The 22,721-nt window shown below is 42.7% G+C and overlaps 1 protein-coding gene across 1 annotated transcript in view; it reads right to left on the minus strand.

The window, feature by feature from the left end:
* PLCL1 (phospholipase C like 1 (inactive)) overlaps window positions 1–22,721 on the minus strand; it is a 212,536-nt gene that overhangs the window by 14,142 nt on the left and 175,673 nt on the right. Inside the window, exons 4-5 of the mRNA XM_069860686.1 lie at window positions 11,562–11,637; window positions 7,600–7,709 (exon numbers count right to left, since the gene is read on the minus strand). Of these exons, the coding sequence (XP_069716787.1) occupies window positions 7,600–7,709; window positions 11,562–11,637 (186 nt within the window). The remainder of the gene's footprint in view (window positions 1–7,599; window positions 7,710–11,561; window positions 11,638–22,721) is intronic.

Below are 22,721 nucleotides of genomic sequence, written 5' to 3' on the forward strand. Positions count from 1 at the left end.
GGTTCACCAACTGCTTTAGCGTGATTTAGATGATATGCACAATTGAGCTGATGCAGAGAGAAGGGGAACTTGAGGCTGGGGAGAAGAGACAGGAAAGACAAAGATGGCAATGAGGCACAGGAGGGCATACGAGACAGGACAGCTGACCAAGTACAGGGTTTCACTGAGCAGCCAGCCTACATGAGAAGAAAGTCAGACAACTATGTTGGCAGACTAGCACTATATAACATCTTGACAAGCCTCCACTTGTGATGCTAAAATTGTTTTTCTACACACAGCATGCCCAGCGTGTCGACTCTGCCAGGCTCAAAGCCCACACCACTGAAGTGGCCTTGGCACAAGGGGCACCACACGCGACCCCGCATGCTCCTGATCCTGCCTCCCACCAGCACCCCTGCAATGTAACACACGTGAGGTGCACACAACCAGTGGCTTGGCATCTGATTCATGTCTTTTGGCAATTTGTCACATCACTCAAAGTAAAAGGCACATCACAAGATTGCTTGCCATCTATCTATCTCTGGCTTGTTTTAGTCAAAGAAGGATGTTGAGGCTCTGGAGCGTGTCCAGAGAAGAACAACAAAGCTGGTGAAGGGGCTGGAGAACAAGTCTTATGACGAGCAGCCAAGGGAGCTGGGGTTGTTTAGCCTTGAGAAGAGGAGGCTGTGGGGAGACCTTATTGCTCACTACAGCTTCCTGAAAGGAGGTCGTAGAGAGGAGAGTGCTGGCCTCTTCTCCCAAGTGACAGGGGACAGGACAAGGCAGAACAGCCTCAAGCTACATCAGAGGAGGTTCAGACTAGATATTAGAAAGAAACCGTTCACAGAAAGGGTCATTGGGCACTGGAACAAGCTGCCCAGGGAGGTGATGGAGTCACCATCCCTGGAGGTGTTTAAAAGATGGGTAGACAAGATGCTCAGGGCCATAGTTTAGTGGCAGTTAGGAACGGTTGGACATGATGGTCCAAGAGGTCTCTTCCTGGTGATTCTGTGATTCTCTGTCTATCCATCCTGGGACTCCACGCCTTAATGCACTTCCTGAGAAACTCACGGTGTCACAAAGGAGCAAGAGCTGTGAGCCCTGGAGGTCGCTGCTCTCCCTTTCCCATTAACCCCTGCTGATGCCAGCATTTGGTACTTTCATATTTGAGATTGTCTGGCTGACCTTCATGTATATTTTAAACACCTGTGAATACTTAATTTGCTCTAAATCCAATTCACGTCTTGAAATTCTCCTTGTCCAAGAAAACAGAGAACTTGTCAGAAACACCATCAGGACTTCAAATGCTCAGAAGGAGCAGTCAGGTACCCAGAAAGGCCATGTTGTACTTGATTGAGACTGCTCACTGCATTCTCCCTGGAGCAATGCTTAGCAGTGTGGCTGATGGCCAAGAAGGACAGGATATTCCACCTGATTAACTAGCACCACTGAGAGACTGGGATTACACTCATTTTAGCCTGACACACACTATTGTAGTAACTTGAGAAGTTTCCATCACCAGATACAACTGACAAAATCCACTGAGACTAAGTGTCTTTTAAAGATCTCTGGTTCCTGCCTTCAGGCTTGGGCATGAAGGCAAAAGCCGCTGCTGGGAACATTACAGAGGAGAGCTTGAGGAGGCATTTATCAACCAAATCAGCAGAGAATAGCACTCTGCAATGAACAAGAAAGATCTGCCTACCTAATGGTAACATGGTTTGGTTCTGTTTTACAAAATACGCTGATCAAAGGTGGCTGAGTCACCATCCCTGGAGGTATTTCAAAGATAGGTAGACGAGGTGCTCAGGGACTTGGTTTAGTGGCAGATAGGTATGGTTGGACTCGATGATCCAAGAGGTCTTTTCCAACCTGGTGATTCTATGAATCAGACTTTTTCCTCCTTATCTTGTAATTCAATATCATTCAAAGGACTCTAAATCCTCCTCTACAGAAAAATCTTGAAACACCTCCTCATAGACAGGAGAGTCCTGTGTCATGACCTGAGGGCTGGGAACACAGGCTTTGCCCTTGAAATGAGCTCCAAAGCTGGAAGCCTCCACTGCACTCAGCACTGCCTTCAGAGCACGCAAAAGGTCCAGGAATGGGTTGTACTCCCATACTGCTACTCCAGAGTCTTCAAACACTTGATAAGGAACAAACTAAACCTACTTCCTTCCTCACCTTTATCTTTACTGAAAGAATAAACTGAATCAAGCTAAGTAGGTTGGCATTTACAAGAATAAATGGATGTTGACCTTGCAGGACCTTTCCGCTTTCTCTTTAGCACTCTCTCAGAAAGCCAGCTGTTTCGTGTTATTTTCTCTTTTTTGTCCTTCAGTTAATGTGCAAGAAACCAACCCGATCTAGTAACCACATGAATAATTAGAGCAGCTCTGCATTTCTTCGTATGTTTGTAAAATCTGTCATCCTGTTGAAGACTGATTGTATCAGCCAATCTCAGCAGTAGCTGAGCTGGTCTCAGAGTAAGGCAGCAGATCCTTCAAAAGGAGACAAGGCATATAGTCTGGAAAGGTTTAAAAGTTAGAAACACCCACTCTGCACTGCATCAACAAAGGAAATGCAAAGAACATGGGAACCAGAGAGCAGGAGAGGCATTTAACCTCTCCAGAAAAAGAGCATTTCGGGTAACCACATTCAAAACCTATTTATCTAGGGAGATCTGGAGACAAGTATACATGGAATAATACAATAAGCCTTACATTTAAAGGCAAGTATAAAGACTACATGCCACACAAACCACTCCTGTCTACTGCTCTTGCTGGTCTACCATGGTCACAAGATGACAGCAAATCACAAGAATTTGTTGCTAAGCCACTACAGCTTATATTTAATCTATTTTCCTAGTTTCACAAACTGAGCGCTGATGTGCTTACATCCACAGAGATATGCTAGGAAAAGGAGAGACATAAGATATAAAGAATTTGGTGGGGGGCAGGGGAAAATCTAACTTATATTTACAGGGAACAAAATAGATGGTACATGGAATGCAGCAGCTTTATGGGAGCTCATGAATTCACTGTGCTCTCTGGCAAGATCTAGATTCTGTAAACTGTCCTGCAAAACCTTTGGCAGCAATTATATCATTATTGTTGGGCTTAATTACATGAAGTGTCCCTAAGATTCTGCCACACTGCCCTGTGGGGTGCCAAGGGGCAAAGCCATGGTTCTTTCATCACTGCAGAAAAAATGATTGATGTGAAAAGACCCAAATAAGCCTTACTTACAAGATGGTTTTAGAGTACTGTAGTGTAAAAAATACTCCCATAGTGCACTACAATAATCCTTAAATGAAGGTTGTGAATGGACCCAGTTCTTCCAAAGATCAGCAGCAACTCTGTGTGGTATCATTGTGCATAAAGTGCTTTACAATTAAAAGCACTGCCTGATATGCTGCTTCTCTTCCTAAAGAAAACCAATACCTTGTAGTCATGCTAAATTAATCTCAGTTTAGGTGAAACCAGATAGTCTGTATGCACAGTTTTCAGAAATCTGGCTTTTATCTCTCCAAGCAGCCTCAAAATGCATATCTGGGGCTCCGCCACCCAAGTTAGAGGTCTGGGCAGTGCAGGTCTCCCAAGCAACTGAAGGCTGATTGTCAATTTATGATTAAGTTGTTGGTGACTGTGCCAAGAAACAGGTCATTTGTGGACATCATCCTCCTAAAGACTACAGCTTCACTGCAAAAAAAAAACCCAAACACTTACACCAGAGCTAACATCACAAAATTGTGGATTTCTCCCCCGAAGTGTGAACTGCATTAACAATTTAATAATTGCACATCTTTTGCATTCAGCAACCTCTCTCTTTACACTTCTAATCAGCATTAATTTAAATGCAGGATAATTAGAAGATACACTCATGGATGGCTGCTGAGAATTTAACCACTTGATGTCTGTAGCATGCACTGACAGTTGAGTCCTAGTAAGACAGAACACATCTATGGCAGCAAAGGCAAAATCTTACCACGGGCATCAAAAAAAGACTTAAAAAAACATGAATGCATCTCAGAGCAGAGACTCGATACAAACATTTGGGTGTTCTCCCCTTCAGCATTAGACCAAAATAGTAAATACCACTTTATCTTTGTCTTCCCATGTTTTGTCTATTAACTAGACAACTGTTAATAGACAACTGTCTATTAACTGTTTACCATCACCACTCAGATAAGCATCTAGTGGTATTGTTCCTACACATTGTATGTGCAGATCCACCAAAGCACAGATAGCCCAGGAAAATATGTTTGCAAACAGACAAGGCACATAAATCTAAAGCACAGTCAACACACTTGAACTTCGGCTTACTTGCCAGGCACTTGGGACTCAGGGGGATCCCAACTTCTTTGCCCAAGTAAACACCTCCCGGTAGTCCGTGGCAGTTTTGCCTCAGCAAGGAGAATAGTTTTGCAGGCTACAACTTTTTTCCCCAAACATCCTTAAAAACTCAGAAAGCAGTCATTAATTCGGTGGTTTCCACTTGCGACAGATGCTGAGAGTGCCTCAATTATGGGAAAACACACTTGGGACGAGATCCTGTGGGAGAGGCAGATGGAGCAGGCAGAAGGGTCCCACGAGAAGTGGCAAGCAGCATTGCCCCACGCTGAGGACTGGGAGAAGACCCAAGATGACTCGGCACACTGCTTGTACATAGATAAGTGTACCTGACCTGAAAGCTGTCTAGTACTCTATGGCATCACCAAGTGCAAGCTGTTATGTCCCAGCTCTCAGGAGGACTCGTTAGCTCAAAGCTAGAACTGCCCAAATGAGCCTTCTCAGCTTCTGCTTTATATGACCTAAATATGGGTTCATAACCATTCCTGTATTTTGCTGTGAGAATATGATTCTTCTGACTAGTGTACTTACACCGTGCCTCTCAATATTACTGACTGCAAGCCTGACAGTATTTTACATGACATGGGATCAAACATGAAGATGTGACATTTTAAAAATACACATTTATGTCAAAGTTGACTGTCACCAAGCTATAACGTCCCTGTTCTTACTCACATTTTTATATTCTGGCAAACAGTTTTTCCTTCTAGTGGGCATTACTAATATGTAATTAAGTTTATATAAACTAACGAAGCAAATGACACATTATTTTGATTCATTCTCATTAGGTACCTCTTAAAAGTACCCCAGGGCATTTTTAAAAATGAAGAATGCCCACAATTATGATTTTTATAAAATATACTTTAATCTTGCACTCTGTAACTATTTAATTATTTTGCCAGTAGCAATTTTTTATTACATCCCCTCTTTATATTCAAAGCCTACCTATTGCAATGAGTCTTTATAAAGAAATACATTAATTAAATATGCCTTTGCTTCACTAGCCTAGGAAAAGACTATTAATCACCCTGCAGGCACAAGAACAACATAATACCTGCTATTGCTCACGGCCACCTCACACAGAATACTGCCGCATGATGTAATTGCCTCCAACAACTCTGAGCACACAAAGAGTCTTTCTCCCATCGGTGTCAAGCCATTCACTCACCTCACCGAGTGTAAAGCAGCTGATACATTTGTGAGATATTATGGGCTGGTTTTTGCTTATCTGACATCACTATACCAACACCTAGTGAAGTATATTTGTAGGGACCACCCTGAAACTAGACAAGCAGAGAACACCAGTGGGTTGAGTAGGGCAGGGCTGTCTGCCTCTCCTCACCAAATCCTCCTCTCCCTAGCACAGAGGGGAGAGTCAGTGCCAAACACAAGATGCAGCAGTAACCAGCAAATAGGTTTGTTATGGGCAGGGCCACTGAAATGCAGCATTCTCCAAGAAAAAAAAAAGAAAAAATTGAAAAATAAGAACAATGATTGAAGTTCTCATATCAGACACCTGAGGTACAACCACAATCCCAGTTGTCTCATGTCATTGCCAAGTGTGACTTCAGTCAGAATGAAAAGATATTTCATGTGCATTTATACCCGCAGGTAGCTGCCACAAACTCTATTAGTATTTTATTATGTGAGAAAGGTAAAAAAGAAGTTGTGTCTTAGAAATGAAAAATGCCAATTATTCCTTGACCTTGACTAGATGTTTGAAATGCTCTTCAATACACTGACAATATGCACTCGGAAGCAATTATTTTTCATGGAAAATGTTTCTCAGATACCCTACTTATACCTTCATTAACCACAGGTCACCCACAGAGGTCTGAACTTCTCACTTGACAAACATCTAAAATGGAAAACTTCAGAGTAACCCTGACCATGTTTAGAGTGACTCTGAGCACATTTATTTTGCCTAACATAGCTAAAGGTATTCAGATTAATGTTTAGAACTGCCTAGTGTTTGGTTGGGGTTTTTTTGTCCTCTTTTAACTACTCACCTCAGTTATGCTGTGTGGAAAAGGTCAGTCCCTTCCATTGCGTTTGAACTGGTTACCTTTTCTATTTATCAGAGGTCCTATTAACTAAGTAACTCCATTACTCACTTTCCCTCTCTCTCACAGTGAATCAAGATATGCGCAGAATCAAGGGTGTCCCCCACATCTTTTTGAACACTTCTCTACCACCAGTGGCCCCTCTCACCCATTTTTGCCCTGTAGCCTCTTCACTCCCAACTTCTTTTTCCCTTCTCCTCAGGACATGTTAGCAATCTTACCATCTTCACAAAGTTGAAGCATCCACCTCCTACTACTCTTGCTACTGTTGTTGTGTGTTATGTTTTTGATGAGGAACTCTGTCAAAATTCCCTGTCATCAGCTGGTTTGCCCCGGTATGCCAACAAAGGGAGAAACACCAGGGGTCACAGGGAAATGCAGTCAGACAGGGCAATCTGATTAATGGGAGCTGGAGGGAGGGAGGGAGAGAGTAAGGGGACACCTAAGTGTGATCTATCAGAGCAAGGTGGGAAATGAGCCTATGAAAGGCACTGTGAGCAGAATGCTAAAACCTGAATGCTTGGCTCAGGTCCTCTCCTTGCTGTCTGCTACGGCTGCACCAGATCCTCTCCACTTTTTGCCTTCGGCTGTCCCTGGGTAACTTCACTTAGGCTGCTGCTACTGCAGCAATTTGTGGCTGGTTGGTGCCAAACCAGTAGCTAAAGCCTGGTGAGTAACATGCTCACTGCACAGCATGTCACTGTGCAGCCAGGATGGAGAAATTTTCATCCCCTCTTTTATTTGGCTGCTTGGATAATGCTCCACTTTTGAAACATAACCCTGATATTTCTGCAGGGTTTACAATACTCATGTTTTTTCATTATCCTCCCTCAAGTTCCATCCCTTCCCAAAGAGACACTCTAACTCTTCTTTTACAAAAGAAGTGTCTGAAGCACACTGACCCCCAACAGGTCACATTCAGGGCAGGTGGGGCAGGACAGAGAGCCAAAACCAGGTCCTTTGGCATACAAACCACAAGATATCTTTCCACTTTGTTCAGGCTTAGATAAATTCCCTTCTACAGCTTCCAAACCAGAGGTGTAATTAGATATATTTGATAAATCTCAATAATTGAGGGCAATTTATACATCCTATTAAAACAAGATGTTGCTTCAGCACTAGTAAGACAGTACAGGTGGGCTAAAAGAGCAAAGGTTTGCTTATAGATTTAATAGGAAACACAAGGTAGTGTTTTCTGTGCTTACCTTCAACACTGTGATATTCCATGCAAAACTCTCAATGGCTTTGCTTAATTTTCTTCCTTTCAAACCCTCCTTTGTCCCAAGGTTATGAAGCTCTTCATGGAATTCCATTCCTAAAAAAACAGTTTGCTATATCATCCAGTGTATGATTGATTTCCCCTATAAAATGTTTAATGAGCATTTTCAGTCTCACAGCTGGCACTTCCAACAACCTCTGCCTGTGTTTCCCCCCTTCCCTGTTATGATCCCATCCTGGACAGCATCTTCCATAATAAAAGGACTGTGTGCAACCTTGCAGTTGGGCTTTTCTTTGAACGTAACACTCCTTTCCTGTGCTGAGGTCCCACACAGGCATATGCCCAGTCCCTGCACAAACAGCCCTCCAGTGCTTCTGCCTGCAGTCTGCATTGCTGGAAATATTGCAACAAAAGGCAATTGTGTGTCACTCTCTTCAAACAGATGATCTTGTACCTTGGGAGGCAGTCTGACAGATGTGGAAGATACCTGTTCAGCACAGCAAATACACACTGAAATGCACAGCTCCTCATTAATCTTAATCATAGTCATACAGAAAACCTCTTGTACTTCACAATGATGAATTATGTCAGGAACACATACTGCTAATCACAGGATTGCTATTCCTGCAGCCTGGAGAACTGAGACTTTCAACCGCAGCCCTGGGAACTGTTACGTGTCATTGCCAGTCTCTGTGGCAAATGTCTGCAGATCTGTTGCTGGATACACAAATTCAGGAAATGTGGGAGCAGATTAAAACCTTACTGGGTCCAATTAGCCCACCAATTCCACAAGATTTGTACAATGTATGTAAAAATTTCTCTGAGTCTGGTGTGGATTAAGAGACAAAATGGAGAGAGCGCGGCTTGTGTTCCCTTAATTTGTTCCTTACAAAGGCCAGATTTGTACTAAATCACTCCAAAAAGCCTGAAGCCTATCCTGGCTGAGCAAACCACCTTCCACCTCCAGTTGTTTCATAGCTTTCCTTCCCTTAACTTTTTAAGGCAAATGTCATTCGCAAATTTGAGCTTCATTGAAGTGACATCAAAGAAATGCCCTTTGAGAGAACATCTGCATGCAGTAGACAGAGAGGTCTGTTTAACAGGTTGCTGAAGGAGTCAGTCTCCCAGCAGCCCAGGGCAGGCTTGCACAGGGTGTAGCTTGCCTGAAGCGCTCCTGGAAGACTAACAATAGCCTTCCTCTCCAATCGCACCAACTCCAGGAACTTGATAACACTGAGGCAGTTCAACCCCACACAATGCAAGATTTCTCTACTGTTTATCCTGCAAAACTTCACCCACTCACCAGTTTTGCCTGTCTAGGGTAACAGAGCTCCTGCAGTACTTCCTTTGGAAAACAGTCTAAATAATTGCACCCCAAACAAGATTCCCCTGCAGGCATGCCTCGTGCCAGCTGACTTACAAATCATTTCACTGCAGTAAGTGAAAGAAAACCTTCAAATGACTTGCTTTGTCCTGCAAAAAAAAAAAATTAAGGCTAATGATGCTTAGCTCCACAAGGACAGCTCTGCATCTTTTTTGTTATTTTTCCCTCTGGATCTCACCTCCCCACCTGTAATTTAGAGACAGTGCTGCCCTAAGAGAGGAAGCCTCAAACATTTGTTAGGCTGTAAGAGCACTAACAAGTCCTCCCAGCTGCTGCCAACCAGGGCTGAGACTGTACATGAATAAACCCAACAAAACCAACCACGTGAGATGCCATCTGGGGGAGCGCACAGGGCTTTGTGGCACAGAGAACCTGGACCAAAACAGGATACAACCTGAAGCAGAGGTCTGGGAACACATGTCCAAAGGGAACAGGACTGGGGTGAGGTGAAGGACAATGTCACAGGCAATCGTGGCTCTGACACCTCTTAATTCTGAGCGCTTCATCTTGACACATTCAAAATGTTATTTGAACAATTTGTCTGAGTAAAATTTGCAACAGACTAATAGGCATTTGAGTGTGCTGATGGATGCTCTCTCTCCTGCTCCCTTCCTCTGTCTAAATCCTGTGGCTTCAGAAGAGCACTTCATATCTCTCCAGTCTTCTCCTCAATCAGAAATGATATTTTAAGCCTAACAAAGCACAACAAATGAAAATACAAGTAGACAGAGGAGCAAAGAGAACAAATGCAAGAAATTCATCTTTATGGTGGGGGAAGGAAGGAGAGGGGAACTGCATAAAACTCTGGACATAAGTGTGGTGGCATGGTCCTTCATTGCGTTCTCTGCACATCTCCAGCCCTCTGCTCGCACAGATGCTAGTGCCCAAGCAAGTGTTGAGGGTTCTTCTCTCAGCGCACAGAGCAGGGCAGGCAGAAAGCTGGCTGATGTTGTTGGCAGTCTACATAATTTAATGCAAAGTGTTGGTTTAAAATTATACCAGCTAGAAAGACCCCTGGTGCTGCAGCTTCCTGTCTGGTTCCATTCCTAAACCTTCTGCGCTTGATGAAGGCTTTGGGCTGAGGTTGTTTTTGCTGTTTTTGCAGACACACAGAACCCAGGCATGACACAAGATGAGGCCTGTGCAATCCAACAAGATATGGCTGCTTGCCTTTTCTCCCTTTGCTACCACAGCACCAGCATGGCTCCAGAGCTCTGAATTTCAAAGAGCAAGGATATTAGGTTCCATCCTGCTCTTGCACCACATAAAAATCAGTTAAATGTTATTGTTGAAACAGTTTCCAAATTTCCTCTATTTAAAAAGCTGAACTGAAGGATTTTCTACAAAGCATGTTTCATTCATTATTTACATTGAAAAGAAGCAAATTGCTGTATAGCCTGTGTCACTTGCTAAATCCAAAAATGCCTATTAGAAAAAATAGCCTTTATGATCGTTGTGGTCCCAGATGACTATACCCAAGAACATACATTAAATGCAGTAGGAAGCGTTTGCATTACTGACGTTCAAGGTTTGCTGTAGGTTAGGAAATGTGCAGCTGTAGTGCCAAATGAACTGAAAACAGATGTAATTTCAGCAGTGTAAATCTCCAACAGAAATACACTGCATGTACTTATTCAGTGTGGTTTATGATACATCAAAGCTGATTAATCAAGTTGTTGAGGATTACCACTGCCAAACGTGGACTCGCTTATCTCTCTAGCAGGGCTTATTCTTGTGTATCAGTGGAAACCAGAGGAACCACATCCCAGTTCAGAGCCTATCCTGCTATCCGGAACAAGTGATGAAAAGGGGTTTGCCTGAATAAGCTGAACTGTGAATCACAGGCTGGTGATTTCCACCAACCTGAAAAAGGAGCGTGAACCTGCAGCAGAGTGGACAACACATGGGTGGCCACTTCTGAAACCACATCTTCCCTTTCTACCTGTGCACATGAGGCAGAGCCCTAGTTCAGACAGACATGTCCTGTACAAAGCAACAGCTCTGCACAACCTACTTAAAGCCTACAAGCAGTTTGTGCCCATATACCTGATGTACACGATGCACAGCCACAATGTACTGTGACACAATGGAATTATATTACCATAAGTTTCCAAGCTCTAAAACAAGCCGAAACAGCAAAAGTAAGTAAAGAGAGGCAACAGAGCTTGGTCCCATGGGTTTTAAAAACTCTTGCCTACTCTGTTTAAGGTAGAGAATGTGGTAGAGACTGGAGATCAGTAAAGGCAGCACGTCTTCTCACTCCCTCTTTTCAACCAAATGCCTTTCTAGCTAATTTGACTAATTTAAATGCTGTATGGCATTTGAGAGCTGTGGAGCAGATGGAGAAATAGTTTTTAAGTTGTAAGCTGAGAATTTTTGCCCAATCCCACACCTGCATTGCTACCGGAGGATGAGCCTTCAGGAGGACGGAGTCTGCCAGGGAAAGATTGGGATGCTCACCTAAATATCAGGTGAAAGATGCTCCATTAGTCACAAACCGTAAGTAAATTCTGGCACATCACTTCTCATCTCCTATGCAGAATTGCACAATAAAGAAGGATTACCTGTTTTCTGACACTGAACAATCTTGTCATGAGTGATGTCTGCCGTCTCGATGAGAACCCTGCTCTCCTGAATCATCTGTGAGAAAATAAACAGAAAAAAAGCAACATTACTAGCGTTTCCTGCAACATCCAGTCCACAGAAAAAAAACCCCCAAGTTTAAAATTTAAAAAGAGCTTTGCTCTGCAAGCAACACTATGAAGTTTGGATCATTCCTTCATATCAGGGCTTCCAGATCTGTATCAAGCTACGTGACAGTTACGGAGAAAGCGTTTTGCTCCAGAAGTTAAAGAACAGCTGGTTTACATCAGTGAGACACCATTGCAAATAATGTGAAGGAAACAGATTTGATTTCAGGAGAAAGAATACTTAGCAGATGAAACAGAGTCCTTTATTATTAGTACTTTTCTTGAAACAAAAGGAGAAATAAGTGTAGTCCTTGATATACATGGTTACCAAAAATGTTATCAAGTTAAGAACAGCACTGATTTTAAGAGTTACTCAAGCCTCTGCTGATCTTCATACACTACAGTGGCTCAGCTACAGTATTTCTTGTATCCCTCTTTGGAAAAATTCAGATCCAAATCCAATCCCATCCCATCCTCACAACATTTCTGTTGAATTTTAAATGAAAACAAATAAACAAACCAACCCCAAAACCAACAAAAAAGAGAACGTTTCAACAAGCCTACTCACAAGTTTCAAGAGGTAGCTATATTTATGCATCTTCCTAGAGCAGCCCATTATGTGCAAACAGATGAAGTGTTCATTATGTGACAATTTTCCTAAGCCTTCCTTCTTGCAAGTGCTACTCTCCTTTGACAGAAACAAACCTTCCAAAACCCAGCAGAAGCCCAGGCAAGCATGCAAATTGTTCCAATGTTATATTCTGCAAAACTGCAAAAAGGTGGCACATACATCTGTTACAGAAGGCAAGAACACACTGTATAACAAACCATGCCGGAGAATAATCTCACTCTCCCGGGACCTACACTACAAACCCCAATCAAATCCAAGCAGCATGAGAGCAGTGCCAATTAGAAATGGAGCAAACTGAATATGGCCTAATGTTACATCCTGAAATCACAGAAGCTGCTGTCTGAAAGCTTTGCCAAAATGCTACAACTGCTAAAAGCCTTCCTATTTTCAAACACACTAAATAGGAAAACAAAACCAGTAGGTTTTGATTATTTTGGTGGAAGACAATGTAACTGTATTAAATTAACACTTGTAAATTAGCCATCTTATTGATTTAATTAGATACAAGACAGACAAGACATTTCCTCTTGTCACACCCAATCTCCCAAATTCTGGAGAAATTCAGATGCAAATTTTGCCCCTTTGTTTCTAATTAAACCTACTAAAACAGGCTTCATTTAATAAAAACAGCTATGCCTTGGCTTTGCTATAAATAAGAACATAAGAAAACCAAACTCCATTATCAGCCTCATGGGCAGAGAGGAAAAAAGTCTGATCCATCTACAGAGTGCAAAATTGGTTTTTAACAGAACATGCCCAGTGGATATGCCTGAGATTGAAATTACTTTACAAAACCATCCTTTGCCTTCCATTCTTATTACTTACTTGTTCATGCATCACGTTGATTTTTCCATCTTTGACATTTTCGCTTGTCATCTAGAAAGAAGTGACAATTTCTACCAACCCTTGCTTTTCAGTACCACAGTGCACAGTCATTTTGTGCTGAAGGAGCTGTTCAGCCGCCAAGTACAAATGCTGAAGTTGATCTGAGTAGCAGAGAGCAAGAATCCCAATAAAACCTGCACGTCACTAGAGAGACAGCTAGAGGCCAAATGTGCACCTCTTGCACACACAGACATGGGGTCTGTGAGCCAGTGTCTACATTGCTAGCACTTCTGCGGCCACTTCATCCCATGCACCCACTACCCATGGCTTGGCCCCCGTGGGTCTCTGCCTGTACCTCCTACCCAGCAGCAAAGATTTGCCCAGTAAGGACAATGCATCTAAGCTGGGACAACATATACAAAGCACCTGACTCTCTTGTGCTCAGATCTCTAAAGCAGAACTTGAGTTGTGAGAGTTCATAGAATCATAGAATCACCAGGTTGGAAGAGACCCACCGGATCGTCGAGTCCAACCATTCCTATCAAACACTAAACCACGTCCCTCAGTGCCTCATCCACCCATCCTTTAAACACCTCCAGGGAAGATGACTCAACCACCTCCCTGGGCAGCCTGTTCCAGTGACCAACGACCCTTTCTGTGAAAAAGTTTTTCCTAATGTTCAGCCTAAATCTCCCCTGGTGGAGCTTGAGGCCATTCCCTCTTGTCCTGTCCCCTGTCACTTGGGAGAAGAGCCCAGCTCCCTCCTCGCCACAACCTCCTTTCAGGGAGTTGTAGAGAGCAATGAGGTCTCCCCTCAGCCTCCTCTTCTCTAGGCTAAACACCCCCAGCTCTCTCAGCCGTTCCTCATAAGGCCTGTTCTCTAGCCCCCTCACCAGCTTCGTTGCTCTTCTCTGGACTCGCTCCAGAGCCTCAACATCCTTCTTGTGGTGAGGGGCCCAGAACTGAACACAGGATTCAAGGAGTGGTCTCACTAGTGCTGACTACAGAGAATCCTAGAAACATAGAATCATAGAATAAACAGGTTGGAAGAGACCCACCGGATCATCGAGTCCAACCATTCCTATCAAACACTAAACCATGCCCCTTAGCACCTCGTCCACCTGTGCCTTAAACACCTCCAGGGTAGGTGAATCAACCACCCTGGACCTGCTGGCCACGCCGTTTCTGATACAAGCCAAGATGCCATTGGCCTTCTTGGCCACCTGGGCACACTGCTGGCTCATGTTCAGTCTCTGTCAACCAACATCCCCAGGTCCCTCTCCTCCAGGCAGCTTTCTAGCCAGACTTCTCCTAGTCTGTAGCTGCACAGGGTTGTTGTGCCCCAAGTGCAGGACCCGGCATTTGGCCTTGTTAAACCTCATCCCATTGGTCTCAGTCCAGCGGTCCAGCCTGTTGAGATCCCTTTGCTGAGCCTCCCAATCCTCCAGCAGATCAACGTTTTTTGTATGTACACACGTATACATAGATACATGTATATGGCCACAGGAAATTACCCTACCACACGCTAAAAAAGCAAGCTTGAGAATCACGCAATTTGCTAATCTAAGTGTGATCAGATCTTACTACTACTACTACTAGGCACACTCCCAGGATTTTCTGGCATGCTTGTTCTAGGATTCTCAGACACGAAGGTATTACATTCATTTTTTAAATGAATAGTGGCAAGAAAACGTTGATTTTCCCTTGCTGCAGAGTAGGTAGAGAAGCCCTCCACTCCTTTGATGCTGACATCAAAGTCTGACTGCTCTCAGCTCAGCAAGAATAAACAATTAAAAGCAAATCATATAGTAGAAATTAACCCATTACCGTCTTCCTGCTCAGCAGCAATCTTCACAAAAATAAATAGCTTTTGTCCCACGGCAATTCTGCAGGATGGATTCAGAGTTCCTCAGCTCAGCAACTGGAGTGAGGGAATGCCCTTGGCACACCACCTGGCATGCACCCTCATCTGTTCCTCTAGGAAATAATGCGCTAGGTAGAAATAATACACTCTGGGCCAGCTACGATACACGAGTCTGGCTGGTCTGTGATACCTTGCCACCTGTAATAACACAGAGTGCAGGACGTGGTATTTCTCCATAACAGGCTTGACTCTGCTCCCAACAAGAACCGCGTGTGCAGTTTCAGTGGGCAAGAGATCCTGCTTCCTAACGCTGTGGTAAAAGATCATAACAACAGGCTAGGGCAAGGAGAAAGCCTAGGTGTTCACTCTGAAGAACCAGAGATTGATTCATACAGATAGAAGAACCGCAGGCAAGTAGCAGCTATCCAGGAATAATATCATAGCATAAGGTTGGGGCATTTTGTTTGGTTTGGGGTTTGTTTCGTTTTGTTTTCTTAAAGCATACCACAATAGATGCTCTTGAAAAGATTCTGTGCAAATCCTGGCAACGCAACCATTATAACCCTCAAAAAATAACCAATCTCATCTGAAAAACCACTTTTGATTTTTCTTTTTTTTTCCTTTTTTTTCCTCCTCAGATGTGTTCACTTACAAGGTAGCACTCTGGGAGATATTTACTAAGTAAATATTAAAAAGGCCACCTAAAAAGCTAAGTTACTAGTTAATATCAACAATTTGTCTGTATTCAGTTTAATAGAGGTAAAAGCATGTGAGAGCCTCAACTAGAAACGAGAGCCCTGCACATCCTTTCAGGTTGGACACAGGACAGCAGGCATCAGTTTTGGCAGGGTTGGTGGCTGCAGAGGAGAATGCTGGCCAGGGATGTAACATGTTTGCCATAGACACCTGCACTTGGTCCCATCCACCTGCCCCTGCGAGACTTTGCTCCTGTGGCTCTGCTTATCAACAGCTCCTGCTTACAGTCCTGTCTTATGGCATCGGGATACTCTTTTTTGTCACGGGTTCTGAAATGAGTCCATGGTCTCCCAGTCTGAATGGTCTTCTGCTTTTTCAGTTCCACCACACCCATAACCACGTCTGGGGATCCCACCTACTTCTATCGGTGCCAAGACAAGAACCAGAAGCTCTAAACACAACATAGAGGAATATGAGATTTTTCTCTGGGAAGGTAACCCCATAAATCACACGACAGCTTGAAATTTTCATACCGTTTTACCAGCAATGTTTCAAAATCCTCCAACCTGTCTCAAATACAAAAAATGAGCTTCCTGATGTTGGCAGCATGAATTTCTGTGCACCTTTACTCTGCTCAGACCTGCAGTGAGCAGCACTCTTCAGCAGTTGTTTAAGTCCCAGCCAACTGCCTGGAGCCTATCAGGGCTGCTGTTTAATGTCAGCTCCCACATGGCAACTCGCTTCGGTGAGTGCCTCCCAAAAAGCAAGAGACATCCTGCTCCCTCAGGAAACTCTTGCTCCACCAGAGTGTTAACTCCTGCACGCTGAGCTTCAAGGGATTAACCTCCAGATGACACATACTAAAAAGCAACCTCTAAAGGATAGATGCCAGTATTCGGGTCTGCTTATAGTCAGTGAGGAAACTTTTAGCAGCTGCTGAAGCTGGCAGGATTGCTCAGGACAACTTGCATTTCCCATATCGGAAAGACTATAAACTTTACTGAGTGGTGTGTTGAACATACCTACAGGAGAAAAAAGTAGACAAGAATAGGAGTAAAACTACACAAAACTTGATTCTAGTATAGGGACTTAAAAAGCTACCTTGCTGACCAACTATGCGTAGCCATTAAAGAGAAGGGAATGTGGCTGAATGGGAGAAACTACCACACACTTTGACATCATTTGGGATCCTGCTGATTTCAGCACTGGGCTCTGCACCCCGAGGGTCGAGACCTGTGGGGTGGGCATGGGGTCCCTTCATGCGCTCGTTCAACACCTGCAGCAGCACAGAGCTCTGCAGGAACAAAGGACAGACCCACGCCTCCTATCGGGGACCCTTGCCATGTTTCCATGGGAGCAGGGACACAAAGATTTTTGCAAGTCCTGGAAGTGGTAACCCTCCTGGAGAGGCTGCAGTGCACTCCTGATAACAAGGAGTGAATAAGGGGGTGTTCAGATTGATGAAAGATGGCACAAGTCCCAGAAATACACGTCACATTCAATAAGCTAATGAGAATGAGGAACACAAAGCCTCATCTGCATAGGTTAGATTTTTTTCTGCAAAATAGCTCATTTAATTTAAATATTCATATGCAATGCTGAAAGCAAGAAGCCTCAACTTGATTCATTTCAATCCACCTGAAGCATCCTGTTACAATCATGTGGGTTTCTCCCAAAAGCAAGGGAAACAAGAGCTGGCACAAACCCAGGAGCTCTCTCTCATTCAGCATATGAGAGTCAGAAAGTGGAAAAGACCATGGGCTGAAAATAAAAACTGACTTGTCTCACTTATGTATATAAATGTAGCATGTAATATCAAATTCAAGATTCCATTGCTTTGCAGAAAAAAACAATGCTTTACTTCATAATTAATGACAAAGACAAATAAATTTGAAGTTAAATTTAAAATACCTTCACACTGAGAGCATCACATTTTTACCCACAAAAACTTAACAGGCTTATTCTTGTCTGTACTAAAGGTAGTTAAATCATAGGATCAGTGCAAACTGAATTTAAAAAAAAAAACTTATTTATTTTTAGTTCAATAAACTCCTGTGCTAGAGATCAATTTCTTCTTTTCGTTACAAACTATTCCAGAGACTGAAAATGGGAGAGGAAATTAACAGAGCAGAGTTTCACCAAAAAAAGACAAAAAGGGACAGGGAAAACTCCTGGTGGCAAATTAAAGCACTGCTCCTGCTGGGAAGATAAATGATACAAAAGAGACAGTTCAAAGAATCCTCTCATAAATATTGTAATGTTTAGAACAGAAACCAACTGAATATCAAACTTAAAGGAAGCTTTCTCGTCTCCTCATGGGTGTTGTCCCTGTGCTTTTCACTGACAATGAAGAGGGTGAGAAGTACCACATCATGCTTCGGAGAGGGAGAAAGAGACGGAGAAAGAGACGGAGAAAGAGACGGAGAAAGAGACGGAGAAAGAGACGGAGAAAGAGAGGGAGAAAGAGAGGGAGAAAGAGAGGGAGAAAGAGAGGGAGAAAGAGAGGGAGAAAGAGAGGGAGAAAGAGAGACCCAACCCCCCCCACCCCTCAAATAAAACCAAAAAGGCTATAAAAATACAACCAATTTGGAAAGCCAGCTGAAGCACAAATTGAGCTCACGCAAATTTGAACAGATTCCCTCTTTAGCACTGAGCACTTCTTGCAGACATTTGGGACAAGAAGCAGCCAGGCAATCAATTGTGTGCCAGCAAGTCTTGTAAAAAAGGAGTATGTGCATGTGGTGCCAGGACATGACAAGGAACACTGGCCATCAGTCTGCCCTGTCTCTGGCCCAGTATGCTCCAAGCCAAGTTTCTGTAGCTGAGCCTTTTCCTACAACAGCCCAGTAAGAGGAACAGTTATCAGGGATGGTTACATCAGCTAGAAACATCTGAAATACTTTATCAACATATACTGGAGAATGAACTGAATAAAAGTCACCTTAAATTTCAATTTCATTTTTTTGCCTACAAATATTTCTGGAGAAATATGATGCCAGAGTGTTGCAGGATGTGATTTAGCGCATGAAGATCAGTTCTTTTGAAACAGGAGCACTAGAGGAACAAGGGAAGGGGTCAGCTTTCATTATGTTTATGTTAAAGCCAAGTAATTGAAGTACCCAACTGGTTCTAATCTGACCATTTTCAGGTCTTATTGTAGAAGGAACTATAGGACATAGCTATCAGAGACAGAAGTTGGAAGTGTGGTGGGTAAATAAAAGAAAGAATTACAAGAAGTGGAGAAAGAAACAGGATAATTGCTTTCCCAGCCTATGTCCAATTTTGGACAGAAAACTCTCTAAACCAGATATGAATTCAAGACAATGTCCATGCACCGGCCTCAGTTTGACGTCAGTGCTTTATGACACTTCCTTGGCAGTGGATGTTCTGCTCTGCAATATCCCTCATCTTCAGCTGCTCAGAGAATTGTGAAAACCATTCCTTTGGGAATGACTCTGTCCCACAGCTGAAGTAAGAATTTCAGTGGAAGAGCTCAAAAAACCCTAGTTAGTCATTTTGTGCTGACATAAACTGGGAAAATGGACTTTCTCCTTTGGAATAAAGATGTCATGCCTGCAGCAAGACAAAGAAACACAAAAAGACTGAATGGGAAAGAAGAGCAGGAAAGAGCAGTTCCTCTCCAGACACATCTCACTTCTACAGTATGAGTTTGGCTGCATGGACCAGTACCTGTGTTGACAAAAACACTGCCTTTAAATGCATTAATTTATGCCCCAGGAGAGTTACAGATATTGCTTCTCTTCTCAAAAATCCCCAATCCAACTCCATGTTGGCTAGGAAGTTCTTAACTCTAACTTGCCTTCTTTCAACAGCACCTACAATGTCCTTCCACACTTGTCTGTTCTAAAATAATCAAGATCGGTTCCACTAAAGAGGCCTGAATACAGAGAAAAAAAATCAACATAGTTTATATAACAAATAACTTCGCTGTCAAACATTTTTCTTCCTCATAAAAATACTTGGGGAGCTTCTTTATTTTTCCACGAAAACTTTTATGTGCAAGAGCCAGGAGACTGGGTAAAAACATTTTATCATTACTTGCTCACTGCTTATGATTTGCAAATGATTCAATCGTTTGATCATGAAGGTAAAATAGTGCTGAAACAATAACTGAAAAGTGCACAAGTGTCCCTGAGTCCATGTGTGCTTGCATCAGCAAATGTATATATCACGCCGACAGAGAAACCACAATCTGTTTCTGAACAATCCTCAACCAAAAAAAAAAAAAAATCCTAACTCCATAGGATAACTATTTGCAGTGAATAATTCAACCATCTGTCACGCCTGGCTTAGCCCTATCCCTTCTTTTCACATTGAGTATGTCCTTTTTTTAAGGTGTGATCAATAAACACTAGCATAAATTTGACAGCTTTCAAGGTGCACCTCACATGCTGCCCACCTCAGCAAGCATCTTCTCATGCCTGGCCACTGATGAGAGCGAGCACACAGGCGGAGGGCGAAAGGAAGAGTCCTCCTTCATGAGAAAGGAGAGGTCTAAAGAATAGGTCTGTACATGACATGCTACACCATCTGAGGATGTATGTGAAGGAATCAATGACAACACTACCGAAATCCATTCATCGTACTCCTTGTACGGTATCACGCAAAGCTGTAAGTTGAAATAAATCATTTTAAACTGGGTTTCTGGTAGTTAGCATATTTTTCACAGAATCACAGAATCACCAGGTTGGAAGAGACCCACCGGATCATTGAGTCCAAAAATGTTTTCTGTGTATTGTCAACAGTCCACCTTTTGCTCTTGTTTTCAGCAAATCCCACTCCCTGCTTTCCTCTTTAGAAACTCCCATTCCACCCAGTATCATCAATGAAGCCTCAACCTCCATGAGACAAAGAAACGGTGGAGTTCCACTAAACCACTGCAATGTGACCATAAAAAAATAGAGCCTTGAAAAATTATTCCGGTTCCTTAAACAAAGCACATGAAATTTTATTCTAACAGGGCCTCTCTTGAAAGAAAATATTTAATGTGGAACACAATGGTAAAATTAATTGCACAGGAAAAAACCCAAACAAACTGCACAAACCAGTCTTTGTCTGTGGCGCCTGCTGACAAAGGCAGAGCGGGAGGGAACAGACACTTAATTGTTTTCCAGATCATTGTGGCAGGTCTCCAAGCATTTGCACCTCCATTTTTCTGGACTGTCAGCCCTGTCTCTGCCCCATTAAACATACGGGCAGTTTATACTTTCTTTGGGGGAAAAAGAGAAAAAAAAAGGTATGTTCAGTTGGGGAAAAAAAACCTCAACATATCAGGCTGTTTTTATCCAAGATTATTTTCAAAGCAGACTTTTTAAAGAATGTAAAATACATAGTGGTCTTGGAGATGGCAAGGAAGGTTTTCTCCACACTCATGATATCTGTGCTGTGGAGCCTAGCAAGTGAGGCAGAAATACAATCTCAGCTTCCCACTATGAGATTTTAAGTCAAACTTTTTTTCTGTTCTACCATAAAAGGAATTAAGAAGTACAACCCATTCATACAAGAGAGAGGCCAATGTCAATAGATTTTATTTTATGCATTTAAAATCACTCTCAGGTCTATTAACCCAAAATGTGCTTTGAGGTGAAGAGACATTTCTCGGGAATTGAAGACAAGCAGCAAGCACTCTGGGTCCAGTTCCTTGAAGCCATATTTACCAACAACTTAAAAGGCTCATTTGCAACAAAACGAACAAACAAAAAAATATCATTTAAAATAAATGCATCTGGGATTATACTAAGTCATTACAAACACCTTAGCAAGGAAGAGCCCTTTCTCGACACTGAAACTGTAAACAAACACCCTCCTCACACTGTATTATCAGCTACCGAGATTGAAAGAGACAGTTCATGTTTTTAAACACAGAAAAGGTTAAATAGGATTCTGCTGCTGGCATTGCATCAAAAGGCAAATATCCAAAGCGTAGCAAAAACATTTATTAAATTCCGCTTTTGCTTTCTCAGAATCCAATAGTTTTAGCAAATTAGGTGGCAGTCCCAGACAGACAAAGCGGGTAAAATTTATTTCCAGTATCATGTTCTCATTAACCAGAACCACATCTCAAACCAATCCTTCCATAGGCATGGAAAAATTTCTTTTCTGTTTCTCAGCCCTCTGATTTTAAACTCCTCGCACTGTCTCTTGACATTCAAGATACATCTCCCTCCATCAGACATAAATGTGAGAGCAAACTTTATTTAAAACAGATTTACAAGTGCTTTTGTCTGCATCTGAAAGAGGCCTTTCACTTATTTAAACTGGAAAACTGTTTCCAAAGTACAACAAGGCCTTGAAATGTCCCATGTGTATCCTTCAATATATAATTACAAAGATAAGAGGCGACACATTCATTTTGGTAAAATTCCATTAAGCAGGCCTCCAAAGACAGAAAAATTATTTATGTGGTATTTGCCCTTTCAGAGAGTCATCACACCACACAACAAATCTATCTCCCAAAAGTCCAATCTAAAATATGGCAATCAGCAGGACTTACAAATCCTTGTTCTGATACTGTTAGAGCTGGTATTTAATAACCTTAGCTTCATAATCTTCAAGAAATATAAACCACTTTGGAAGGAACCCAAAGGTTATTTCGGAGTATTTCTAGTACATCTCTTCTAATCAGGGTCTCCTTCTTCCCCCAAGCTGATTTTCTCCTGAAAAGGGTGTTGTAACAGCAAAACAAGAAACAGAAAGTAGGCGAGCATTTGGCACGCTGAATAGCTGATCAAAGATGTGATCGCTTTTCCCAACACTTCAGGGTCTCTGGGAGCAATTTGGTACCCCCAAAGTTATTCACATTTTCATTCCCTAAAGACATAAGCTGCAGAAATAACTGCCACGCACTGAACACGCGTCAGGATTTAGCCAGTTGCCAGCGTAGTATTTAAGACAGGGTCTGCAAAACTGTGTAACTTGCTGCGTTCCATCTCTAGATGGGAAGTCAGGGGCAGTCCAACATCCTGAGAAGCACAAAGTGACTATTCTGCTGCTGGAA

Source organism: Phaenicophaeus curvirostris, chromosome 7 (genome assembly GCF_032191515.1).
Source record: "Phaenicophaeus curvirostris isolate KB17595 chromosome 7, BPBGC_Pcur_1.0, whole genome shotgun sequence".
Taxonomy (NCBI): domain Eukaryota; kingdom Metazoa; phylum Chordata; class Aves; order Cuculiformes; family Cuculidae; genus Phaenicophaeus; species Phaenicophaeus curvirostris.